We start from the raw sequence: 12,380 nt of genomic DNA, 5'->3' as shown, positions 1-12,380 counted from the left end.
GCAGTCTCGACAGCCCCTTCTGTACTGACAGTGTCAAACAAAGGTCATGTGGCAAGTGTCTTATTCTCTGACAACAACAACAAAAGGAGAGCGGACCTAATGGGAACCTCGTCCAATAGTCCTGCATCTCTTCTTAACTCAAGTTCCCACGCTGAGTACAGAACAAGCTGGAGAGTTGGACGACATGTCTAACAGGTAGAATCGGATGAAAGGAGTCGGTGACGACCACGACGCCGCTGCACAAATATCCTCTATCCCTGTTCCTCTGAAAAGGGCCGTAGACGCCGCTACTCCACGAGTGGAGTGGGCTCTGACTCCCTGAGGCAGCGACCACCATGCTGCCTCATAAGCCGTCTCAATGCCTTCACAAAGCCAAAGAGACAGCCGCTGTTTAGAAAGTGGTCTACCAAGTGTACTAGCACCGTGAAACAACTGAGGCGATGACTTAATCATTGCCGTGCGCTGCACTTAGCACGCCAAGGTGCGCACCGGGCAAAGGCAACAAAGCCTCTCCTCTCCCCGCTCGGGGAGGGGGGGAAGAAAGCCCATAGCTCAATGGTCTGTGACCTATATGAGCTCTTAATAACCTTCGGCATAAATGTCGTGTTAGGGCGTAACATCGCTCTGCTCAAGTTGCCATCGTTGGCAAGGCAGTCGGGTCTAATGGCTGACACGCATGGCTGTAGTCAAGGCAAGAAACAGTGCTGTCGTTAGAGACAACATCTTTGAGGGGGATTTGATTTGATTCTATGGCTCGAACGGCATCTCACAGAGCGCCTCGAGTACCAAAGTTAAATCCCACTAGGGCAGCGTGGCTCTAGCCGCTGGCCTAAGCCGCCACGTTCCCGATAGAAACCGTTTCACTAGAGGGTGGCTGAAGATGGTGTCTCTGCCAAAAACCTCATGACAAGATGAAATTGCTTCCGCGAACACCTTACTGGTATCGGGTGAGTGCTGCTTGTCAAACATGAACTGTAGGAATGAGCACACGCTCTCGACCTGACAGCACACGGGGTCCACATTCTCTGTGAAACAGCACTGTGAAAACACGTTCCATCTGCTGTCATACGTCCTGGATGTGGAACTGGCATGCGCACTCTGTACGGTTCTGATTACTGAATCAGATAACCCACAGCACTCTAGCCTGTCCCTCTCATTGGCCAAACTCTCAGCGGCTGGCCAATTAGAGCAAATTACTCTATCATGCCCTCCGCCTGAGCAATTGCGTCCCCTCGATGTGGAATTGGCCATGATGGTGCAATCAACATTCTCCGTGTACCACAGAGCCCCTGGGCAATCGAAGTCTATCAATATGATTGACAGCCCTCCTGTTCTCACGCGTGCTAGCAGTGGGAGAATGCAGGACAGCGGTGGAAATGTGTACAGGCGAACATCCGGCCGTTGGTGGGTAAAAGCGTCTATCCCTAGTGGCGGTTCGTCCTAGGTTCGTAGGGAAAACCATAGGGGACACTGTGTGTTAACACGTGCGCCTCGGCTCTCCCGAACCGTTCCCATATTTGGAGAACAATGTCGGGGTGCAGCTGCCACTCGTTGTCTCAGGGACCCTCTCGAGGTCTGCTCTGAAGTTCTGACAGCCTGGAATGTGTGCTGTTGTCAACGAGCGAAGGTGCTCGTGAGCCCACAGCCACAATTCCTCTGCCAGCAGGTGGAGTGCAGGAGACCTGACTCATCCTTGGCGATTTATGTAGTCTACTGTGGTTCACTTGTCTTACCAGACCAACACGTTGCGACCCCATAGGGTAGAAATGCAGTGGGTCAGAACCAATAGAACTGTCTCCAACTCCAGGAGGTTGATGTCGCATCCCGAGGGAGGCCACTCAACTCCTACCGCCCGAGCCTGACATGTCCATCCACAACCAGTCAGACAAGCGTCTGTAAACACTGGAATGTAGGAGGACACTCTGCCCATTGGGACCACTGTCAGAACGCACAGGTCTCTCCAATAGTTCAGGTCCACTCTGAGCTAGAGGGGAACTACCAACAACCGACGACGGTGCCTCACTGGGTCCATTCGTAGTTGGACAAACCACTGCTGTGTTTTGTGCATGTGCAGAAGTCCCAGCCGAACCATGGAGTGGGCAGAAGACATGAGACTCAAAAGTGTCATGATGGAATGCGCCATCACCATGTGATTCGGATCAAATCTTTGTAGGGATAGTATCAAGGCAGCCCGCAGAGGATCCGAAATTCAAGCCTTCATAGTCACAGAGTCTAGCTGCAAGCCCAGGTAGACAATCTGATGACTGGGCCAAGGCGTGCTCTTTTACAAATTCACAGCGAACCCCAGATGTGTGAGATGAATCACTCTCTATGTCGTGTGTGTGTGATCCCCAGCTCTGCAGACGGGGCGAGAACCAGTAGGTTGTCTAGGTAGGCTAGTAGCCTTGCCCCTTGATGACGCAATTGTTCCAATGCCAGCCCTCCACGCATTTGGAAAAGGTGCGAGTTGCCAGTGTGTACCCAAATGGTATCCTCACATACTCATACACCACCCCTTGGAAGGCGAAACGCAGAAACTTCCTGTGATGCTGATACACCGGCACATGAAAGTATGCATCCTTTAGGTCTATGCTTTTGAAAGCCCCCCCCCCACCCCCGTCTTCTTTGGCATCGGGAAGTAGGGCGAATATTGCCTGCTGTCATTTTGCTCTTTGGTAACTACTGTGACAGCCTTCTTCGCCAAAACTTCAGTAATCTCCTTCACAAGATCGGATTCTTTCTCGGTTGTCTTCATCACCACGCCCGAAAACGGGGGAGGAGTTCGATGGAATTGGATACCATAACCTTTCTCCAGTGTCCAACTTAGCCAGGATGAGAGGGTGCAGCTTTGCTGCCACTCCGAGTAATGCCCTGAGAGCGGGAGAGCGCAAAGCTGTGGTACTGATAGTAGGAAGGACCCATATTCCTCTATGGCCCAAGCCACCGCTGTCCCCTGACGCTGGCCCCACCCCACCCCAAAGGGGGAGGTAATATTGGCGCATTCTGTGAGTAACGGGGGCACCGGCACTTTGGTTATACTTGTAACCTCGTGGTTCCAGCCCTGCGTGAACGCAGCGTGGGTCTGAGCTGCACTGACTGAGGCGCCTGCCTAAGTCGGTACGACATCCCCCAACAGCGATTGAGTCATTGGCCCAACAAGGTTCTGTGTACGCGAGATGTTCCTCAAACCTTATCCACATTACTTCTCACAGTGTGTGGTGTAGGTTTTAAATCATTAGCGCGTTCTGTGAGAAATGGGGGCACCGCCACCTTGGTTATACATGTAACCTTGTGGTTCCAGCACTCAGTGAACACAGCACGGGTCTGAGCTAAACTAACTGTGTAATCTCCAAACAGCGATTGCGTCAATGGTCCAACATGGGGCTGTGTACGCGAGATGTTCTTTAAACACTTAACCACAATACTCTAGTGGACCTAGTCTCTCAAAGCACTTCGTGATGAGAGACTAGTCAAGGATCATATCACCTACACCTTACCTGCCAACCTAGACCCATTTCAGTTTGCATACTGCTCCAATAGGTCCACAGACAATGCAATCAACATCAGACTGCACACTGCCCTATCCCATCTGGACAAGAGGAATACCTGTGTAAGAATGCTGCTCATTGACTACAGCTCAGTATTCAACACCATAGTACCCTCCAAGCTGCCTGCAAGGGGCCACCATTGGAAAACACGAGGAGTTACTTCAAGGTCTTATGGAGGGACCCTGGCAGAACGCCATGACCAGAAGTGTGATACTTTGCTGGAGCAATTCCACGGATTCCCCACTAGGCAGCGGGTCACACCCATAATCTCCCAGCCTACCCCAGTAACCTGAGAACCCCGCTTACGAACTCCGGAGCGCTACGCTGGAGATTCCGGAACCTGCTCGGCTTCTCTCTCCCAGTGCTCCCTCATTTTCGAGCTGCAGCGTTCTTCGGACCGCTCGAGGACAGTGTACATTTAACGCTGATGTCCAGCAGGGCACTCGCATGGGCCAAGGTGGTGTCATATCTCTCTCTCTCTCTCTCTCTGTTCACATCTCTCTCTCTCTCTCTCTGTTCATATCTCTCTCTGTTCATATCTCTCTCTGTTCATATCTCTCTCTCTCTCTCCTCTGTGCAAGTGATAGGCATCAGGTTTGAAGGTAAGACCCAGATGCAGACTGTGTCGAAGTAACAATGTTTATTACAGCAACAGGGCAGGCAAACAACAGGTCAGAGCAGGCAGGTGTCGATGACCAGAGTAGTGGGGGAAAGGTTCAGGACGGCAGGCAGGCTCAGGTCAGGCAGAGGTCGGTAATCCAGAGGTGGGGGAAAGGTGCAGGACGGCAGGCAGGCTCAGATTCAGGGGCAGGCAGAGTGGTCTGGCAGGTGGGCACAGAGACAGGACAAGCAAAGGTCAAAACCAGGAAGGCGAGAAAAAGAGAGACTGGGGAAAAGCAGGAGCTGAGACAAACAAATGCTGGTTTACTTGACAAACAAGATGAACTGGCAACAGACAAACAGAGAACACAGGTATAAATACACAGGGGATAGTGGGGAAGATGGGCGACACCTGGAGGGTGGTGGAGACAATCACAGACAGGTGAAACAGATCAGGGTGTGACAGATAAGGACATAGAGAGGAGTGGTCTTCACCCCACACTGGACAGACAGGAAGGGACTGGACATCTCACAGGTCCTGCTGCCATGACAGCAACTCAAGTAAGTACATTTCATTGTCTTGTATATTCTGCTGCATTGATTTTTCTCTTTCCCATCCTCCTTGTGTGGTGGGAAGTGTAGGCGTGCTGACAAAGGCCCAGATACACCTTGATTAAAATGGGGGGAAAAGTATTCTAGATTAAGTAATGTGTGTTGCAATTGTAACAGACATTTTAAATGTCTATCTTTTAGATTGTGTTCAATGACTTGTTATTAGAGGGATAGTTTTTCAATGAGTGTGCTGTGTCCATACTGTACTGTGCGTATGATTCACTGTTGAAAGGAAATGATTCTATTTATCACCAGCTGCTTTTTGAATGAACACAGGTCCACACACACTGGTACAAACACACAGTAAATACACATGCAAACTGCGTGTGTGTGTGTGTGTGTGTGTGTGTGTGTGTGTGTGTGTGTGTGTGTGTGTGTGTGTGTGTGTGTGTGTGTGTGTGTGTGTGTGTGTGTGTGTGTCAATAACAGGGTCGATTTCACTGCTTAGCAGGTGAGCACAAGGAATAGGCAGATCAGAGAATATAGAGTGAGTGACGACTGAATATAAAGAAACCAACATGAGGAAGTGTCTTCACTCTGTAGAGACTACAGGTTAGAAGACAGCTGAGTGACAATGGGAGGAAGTGTCTTCACTCTGTAGAGACTACAGGTTAGAAGACAGCTGAGTGACAATGGGAGGAAGTGTTTTCACTCTGTAGAGACTACAGGTTAGAAGACAGCTGAGTGACAATGGGAGGAAGTGTCTTCACTCTGTAGAGACTACAGGTCAGAAGACAGCTGAGTAACAATGGGAGGAAGTGTCTTCACTCTGTAGAGACTACAGGTTAGAAGACAGCTGAGTGACAATGGGAGGAAGTGTCTTCACTCTGTAGAGACTACAGGTTAGAAGACAGCTGAGTGACAATGGGAGGAAGTGTTTTCACTCTGTAGAGACTACAGGTTAGAAGACAGCTGAGTGACAATGGGAGGAAGTGTCTTCACTCTGTAGAGACTACAGGTTAGAAGACAGCTGAGTGACAATGGGAGGAAGTGTCTTCACTCTGTAGAGACTACAGGTTAGAAGTAACAATGGGAGGAGGAGTTTCTATCTGAACAGTCAGCTACACAGGTTCCATGACTATTTTATTCTGTAAATCACAACAATGCCTCAATCTTGTCTCTTTTTCATGGCTCTCTGGTCTCTCTCTTATCAGCTTTAACAAAGAGCTAGTCAAGGGGTTAGGCTGAGTACATTTTACGTTCTGTGAGCTTGCGTTGCCTACCACTTTGCGACTGAGCCGTTGTTGCTCCTAGATCTTTCCACTTCACAATAACAGCACTTTCTGTTGACCGGGGGAAGCTCTAGTAGGGCAGAAATTTGACAAACTGACTTGTTGGAAAGGTGACATCCTATGATGGTGTCACGTTGAAAGTCACTGAGCTCTTCAGTACGAGCCATTCTACTGCCAATGTTTGTCTATGGAGATTGCATAGCTGTGTGCTTGATTATATACACCTGTCAGCAACGGGTGTGGCTGAAATAGCCAAATCCTCTAATATGAATGGGTGTACACACACTGCATAGCAAGCACTTATATACAGCATAACACACAGTCAGAGGACAGAGACAGAGGATTGGAAATCTATGTTTATTCAACAGACAAACTCTGTACATTATTGAAATGTTAAATAAAGCTGATTCTTCAATTACACCAATGCTTGATAGTCTCTTTTAATTGTTTGTCTCGGTCTTATCAAGTAGTTGAAGTAATTGAGTTATTTCTGTGTCAGTCAAGTAGTATTTAACTAAGTTGAATTGAAAACAGTAGCACAGCAGACACACTACCGGCCACCAGATGGTGCTGTTTTACTAAAACCTGAGATTACACATAAAACAAATTAAACAAATGATTCCTATAAAACTCTATTCCTCAACACAACCACTAAATAAAATCAAAATTTCTGCTAGTAAAAGGCATATTAAATTAAATTGTATAAAATATCATACATTTAGGAAATTATATTAATTTAAACACACTTATCATCTCTTTTACACACAAATACAAGATGTTGACTTATTTGATAAAGGTATATAACAGGCATCATTACAGATAGTGAATTGATCATACGTCATTTGTATATGATATGCAGTGAGGTCTGAAAATTATTGACATCCCTTGAAAAAGATCATCAACAGTTACAGTGGTGTGTGATTGGTCTGTTCCCGCGGCCTCAGCAACACTTTCCTCCAATCAGAATCTGTGGCCCCCTGACCTATTTTGGAACGCACCATGGTGGCTATGTGGGGAACCGGACTAGGACTGCTTCCTAGGTCAAAGTGCTGATAGCCAGGTAGGCTTCAGATCTGGGCTTCATCTTTAATAGTCTCTTCCTCTTCACTGATCTAAAACTAGTGGACAGGTGAAAGCAGACCCCCAACATCCACTATATTGTTCTGAATTCTCAGCTCAGTAAGGATGAGAGACAGGAGACAAGGAGATGATGCCCCTTTACACTACCGAGATCCACCCATGTGTGCGTTAGGATAAGAGTTCCAAACTGATTAGGGTTCTGTCTCCATTCCAAACTGATTAGGGTTCTGTCTCCATTCCAAACTGATTAGGGTTCTGTCTCCATGACAAACTGATTAGAACAGCCATTTCCTCAGACTGAGACAAAGGAATTGAATGGCATAATTTTGGAACAGATTAACTTTCTCTCTCTGCTTGCTATCCTACTCTTTTCCCCCTCCGTCTCTCTCTCTTCTCTCTCTAGTTCCGTTCATCTTACACTACGACAGCCCATGGAGTGAAGGTGCCTGGCTCTGCAGGGGGGCACTGGAACCAAAACAACAACAACAGATCAGTGTGTGTCTCCATAGTTTTATTCAAGGACTGTTAGAGATGTGATGAACATACCAGTTTGGTGAAGCGATCCTCGCAGGCGTTGCGTATCCTCTCAGGTGTGGCCGGGCTGTCCAATCTGAAGGGCCCACTAAGGCCTGACTCCTTCCTGGCAGCGATGATGGCATCTTTGATGGCAAAAAACACAGAGGCCGCAAGGAAGAGAGGAGGCTCACCTATTGCCTAGATAGATAGATAGATAGATAGATAGATAGATAGATAGATAGATAGATAGATAGATAGATAGATAGATAGATAGATAGATAGATAGATAGATAGATAGATAGATAGATAGATATAGATAGATAGAGATAGATAGATAGATAGATAGATATAGATAGATAGATAGATAGATAGATAGATAGATAGATAGATAGATAGATAGATAGATAGATAGATAGATAGATAGATAGATAGATAGATAGATAGATAGATAGATAGATAGATAGATAGATAGATAGATAGATAGATAGATAGATAAGTGTTAAGTATGATTAATTAAACGGGGGTTCCACAAGAATAGAAAGAGGGCTTCCTTCACAATAAGAGTCCCTACCTTGGAGGAGAAGATGGCCTTGTCGTTGGGGGCGTCTCGGAGCAGAGACACTGTGAGGTCAGTGGGGATGTCTCCAAAGGCGGGGATCTTGTACATGCCTGGTCCTCGCGTGAACAGGTATCCCTCGGGAGAATACTTCAGCTCCTCCAGGGTGTACAGACCCACACCCTGCATAAAGCCCCCCTCTACCTGTCCTATGTCCAGAGCTGGGTTCAGACTATTCCCCACATCTATGACGATGGACGTATGAATGTTCTAATGGAGAGATGAGATGGAATGGGTATGTACATACCCTACATTATTTATCTCATATGTATACGTATATACTGTACTCTATATCATCTACTGCATCTTTATGTAATACATGTATCACTAGCCACTTTAAACTATGCCACTTTGTTTACATACTCATCTCATATGTATATACTGTACTCGATACCATCTACTGCATCTTGCCTATGCCGCTCTGTACCATCACTCATTCATATATCTTTATGTACATATTCTTTATCCCTTTACACGTGTCTGTATAAGGTAGTAGTTTTGGAATTGTTAGCTAGATTACTCGTTGGTTATTACTGCATTGTCGTAACTAGAAGCACAAGCATTTCGCTACACTCGCATTAACATCTGCTAACCATGTGTACATGACAAATACAATTTGATTTGATTTGATTTGAGATGGAGGATATTGGTTTGTGTCTTATCAATCGATGCAGTCCTAAAATCTCTCAAGTACGCATGAGAAGTGGGAAACACACACTAGCGCATCACTCACCTTGTGGCTGCCGGTCAGACAGTCTATCTCCACCTCAGAGCAGGCCACTCCATAACTGAAGTAGTTGAAAGGACGACCTGTGTTGGTCTCAAAGTCATAACCAAGGTCTGGAGTCCTGAGGAAGACATAAATAAACAGTTAATTACACCAAGAAATCTTTCTGGTGATTTTCGGTTCCAGTTGTGCCATTTAGCAACATTGTAGCCTAGCTAGCATTTAGCCTATCAATCGAACATTTGTAGTGTAGCAAGCATTTGTAGCCTACCTAGCATTTAGCAACATTCTAGAACAGCTAGCATTTAGCCTAGCTAGCAATTGCAGATTAGCTAGCATTTAGCAGCATTGTAGCAAGCTAGCAACCAGCCTAGTGGTTAGAGCGTGTGACTAGTAACCGGAAGGTTGCGAGTTCAAACCCTCTCAGCTGACAAGGTACAAATCTGTCATTCTGCCCCTGAACAGACAGTTAACCCACTGTTCCTAGACCAGTTAACCCACTGTTCCTAGGCCATCATTGAAAATAAGAATTTGTTCTTAACTGACTTGCCTGGTTAAATAAAAAAGGTAAATGGTAGTTTATTGTGTTGCCTCACAGGCAAACTATTTGGGAAAAAAACAAAATGATTCATGTATTGTTAAAACGGGTAATAATACACTGCATGTTATTTTCTTGTGTCTGTGTTCCAGGTGACGTACTTGTAGAATCCATTAGCAGACAGATTGACCCGGTCAAAGTAGGCAGCGTTCACCTGAAAACAGATCAGGAGTAATTGATTAAAACTTGTGTCTGTGTTCCAGGTGACGTACTTGTAGAATCCATTAGCAGACAGATTGACCCGGTCCAAGTAGGCAGCGTTCACCTGAAAACAGATCAAGTAGGCAGCGTTCACCTGAAAACAGATCAAGTAGGCAGCGTTCACCTGAAAACAGATCAAGTAGGCAGCGTTCACCTGAAAACAGATCAGGAGTAAAACACATGATGTTTAAAAGGAAGAGAACTCTGGGTTAAAGGCCTAATTCAACCATTTTTTATCTCTATATCAAATCATTTCTGGGTAACAATTGCATACCTTACTGTAATAGTTTTCCATTAAAAATATACACTACCAGTCAAAAGTTTGGACACACCTGCTCATTCAAGGGGTTTTCTTTATTTGTACTATTTTCTATATTGTAGAATAATAGTGAAGACCATCAAAACTATGAAATAACACACATGGAATCATGTAGTAACCAGAAAAAGTGTTAAACAAATTCTTCAGATAGCCACCCTTTGGGGTCGGGGGATTGTGGAGGCCAGGTTATCTGATGCAGCACTCCATCACTCTCCGTCTTGGTAAAATAGCCCTTACACAGTCTGTAGGTGTGTTGGGTCATTGTTCTGTTGAAAAACAAATTATTGTCCCACTAAGCCCAAACCAGATTGGACGGCATATCGCTTGGACTCCAGACTAAAGGACAGATTTCCACCAGTCTACTGTCCATTGCTCGTGTTTCTTGGCCCAAGCAAGTCTCTTCTTCTTATTGGTGTCCTTTAGTAGTGGTTTGTTTGCAGTAATTCAACCACAAAGGCCTGATTCACACAGTCTCCTCTGAACAGTTGATGTTGCTTGATCTCTGTGAAGCATTTATTTGGGCTGCAATTTCTGATGCGGGTAACTCTAATTTATTTAACCAGGCAAGTCAGTTAAGAACAAATTCTTATTTTCAATGACGGCCTAGGAACAGTGGGTTAACTGCCTGTTCAGGGGCAGAACAACAGATTAGTACCTTGTCAGCCCGGGGATTTGAACTTGCAACCTTTCGGTTACTAGTCCAACGCTCTAACCACTAGGCTACACTGCCGAACTTATCCTCTGCAGCAGAGGTAACTCTGAGTCTTCCATTCCTGTGGCGGTCCTCATTAGAGACAGTTTCATCATTGCTCTTGGTTTTTGCGACTGCACTTGAAGAAACTTTCAAAAGTTCTTGAAATGTTCCGTATTGACTGACCTTCATGTCTTAAAGTAATGATGGACTGTCATTTCTCTTTGCTTATTTGAGCTGTTCTTGCAATAATATGGACTTGGTATTTACCAAATAGGGCTATCTTCTGTATACCACCCCTACCTTGTCACAACACAACTGATTGGTTATCTTCTGTATACCACCCCTACCTTGTCACAACACAACTGATTGGTTATCTTCTGTATACCACCCCTACCTTGTCACAACACAACTGATTGGTTATCTTCTGTATACCACCCCTACCTTGTCACAACACAACTGATCGGTTATCTTCTGTATACCCCCTACCTTGTCACAACACAACTGATTGGTTATCTTCTGTATACACCCCTACCTTGTCACAACACAACTGATTGGTTATCTTCTGTATACCACCCCTACCTTGTCACAACACAACTGATTGGTTATCTTCTGTATACCACCCCTACCTTGTCACAACACAACTGATTGGTTATCTTCTGTATACACCCCTACCTTGTCACAACACAACTGATTGGTTATCTTCTGTATACCACCCCTACCTTGTCACAACACAACTGATTGGTTATTTTCTGTATACCACCCCTACCTTGTCACAACACAACTGATTGGTTATCTTCTGTATACACCCCTACCTTGTCACAACACAACTGATTGGTTATCTTCTGTATACCACCCCTACCTTGTCACAACACAACTGATTGGTTATCTTCTGTATACCACCCCTACCTTGTCACAACACAACTGATTGGTTATCTTCTGTATACACCCCTACCTTGTCACAACACAACTGATTGGTTATCTTCTGTATACCACCCCTACCTTGTCACAACACAACTGATTGGTTATTTTCTGTATACCACCCCTACCTTGTCACAACACAACTGATCGGTTATCTTCTGTATACCACCCCTACCTTGTCACAACACAACTGATTGGTTATTTTCTGTATACCACCCCTACCTTGTCACAACACAACTGATTGGCTCAAATACGTTAAGAAGGAAAGACATTCCACAAATTAACTTTTAAGAAGGTACACCTGTCAATTTAAATGGATTCCAGGTGACTGCCTCATGAAGCTGGTTGAGAGAATGCCAAGAGTGTGCAAAGCTGTCATCAAGTCAAAGGGTGGCTACTTGAAGAATCTCAGATATAAACTCAATTTTAATTTGTTTAACATTTTTTTGGTTACCACATGATTTCATGTGTTATTTCATAGTTTGAATTTCTTCACACAATGTAAAAAACAGTAAAAATAAAGAAAAACCTTGAATGGGTAGGTGTTCTAAAACTTTTAACCGGTAGTGTACACTACTGGTTTTTACCTAAAAGTACTTTCCCAAGCCTGAATATAGGTAGGACTGTCCCGGACAGGTCTGAGTGAGGGACCTAATTGGAAGGACCTAATGGGTAGGATATGTAACGTAAAATCTAGTAAATATTGGCAGAGGGGTTTG

General features: G+C 45.2%; 1 protein-coding gene across 2 annotated transcripts in view; it reads right to left on the bottom strand.

The window, feature by feature from the left end:
• Positions 1-6,330: 6,330 nt before the first annotated feature.
• Positions 6,331-12,380, bottom strand: part of xdh (xanthine dehydrogenase) — a 58,001-nt gene continuing 51,951 nt past the window's right edge. The window contains exons 29-33 of one of the 2 annotated variants that reach the window (XM_042330269.1): positions 9,742-9,884; positions 8,938-9,052; positions 8,160-8,414; positions 7,619-7,786; positions 6,331-7,537 (exon numbers count right to left, since the gene is read on the bottom strand). In XM_042330269.1, coding sequence (XP_042186203.1) covers positions 7,487-7,537; positions 7,619-7,786; positions 8,160-8,414; positions 8,938-9,052; positions 9,742-9,884 — 732 coding nt within the window. In that variant the 3' untranslated portion in view covers positions 6,331-7,486. Of the gene's footprint in view, positions 7,538-7,618; positions 7,787-8,159; positions 8,415-8,937; positions 9,053-9,630; positions 9,684-9,741; positions 9,885-12,380 lie in introns of both variants that reach the window. The other variant, XM_042330270.1, reaches the window with a different exon arrangement.

Source organism: Oncorhynchus tshawytscha, linkage group LG11 (genome assembly GCF_018296145.1).
Source record: "Oncorhynchus tshawytscha isolate Ot180627B linkage group LG11, Otsh_v2.0, whole genome shotgun sequence".
Taxonomy (NCBI): domain Eukaryota; kingdom Metazoa; phylum Chordata; class Actinopteri; order Salmoniformes; family Salmonidae; genus Oncorhynchus; species Oncorhynchus tshawytscha.
The sequence above is the reverse complement of the archived record's forward strand: the minus strand, read 5'-3'. Positions and strand labels throughout refer to the sequence as shown.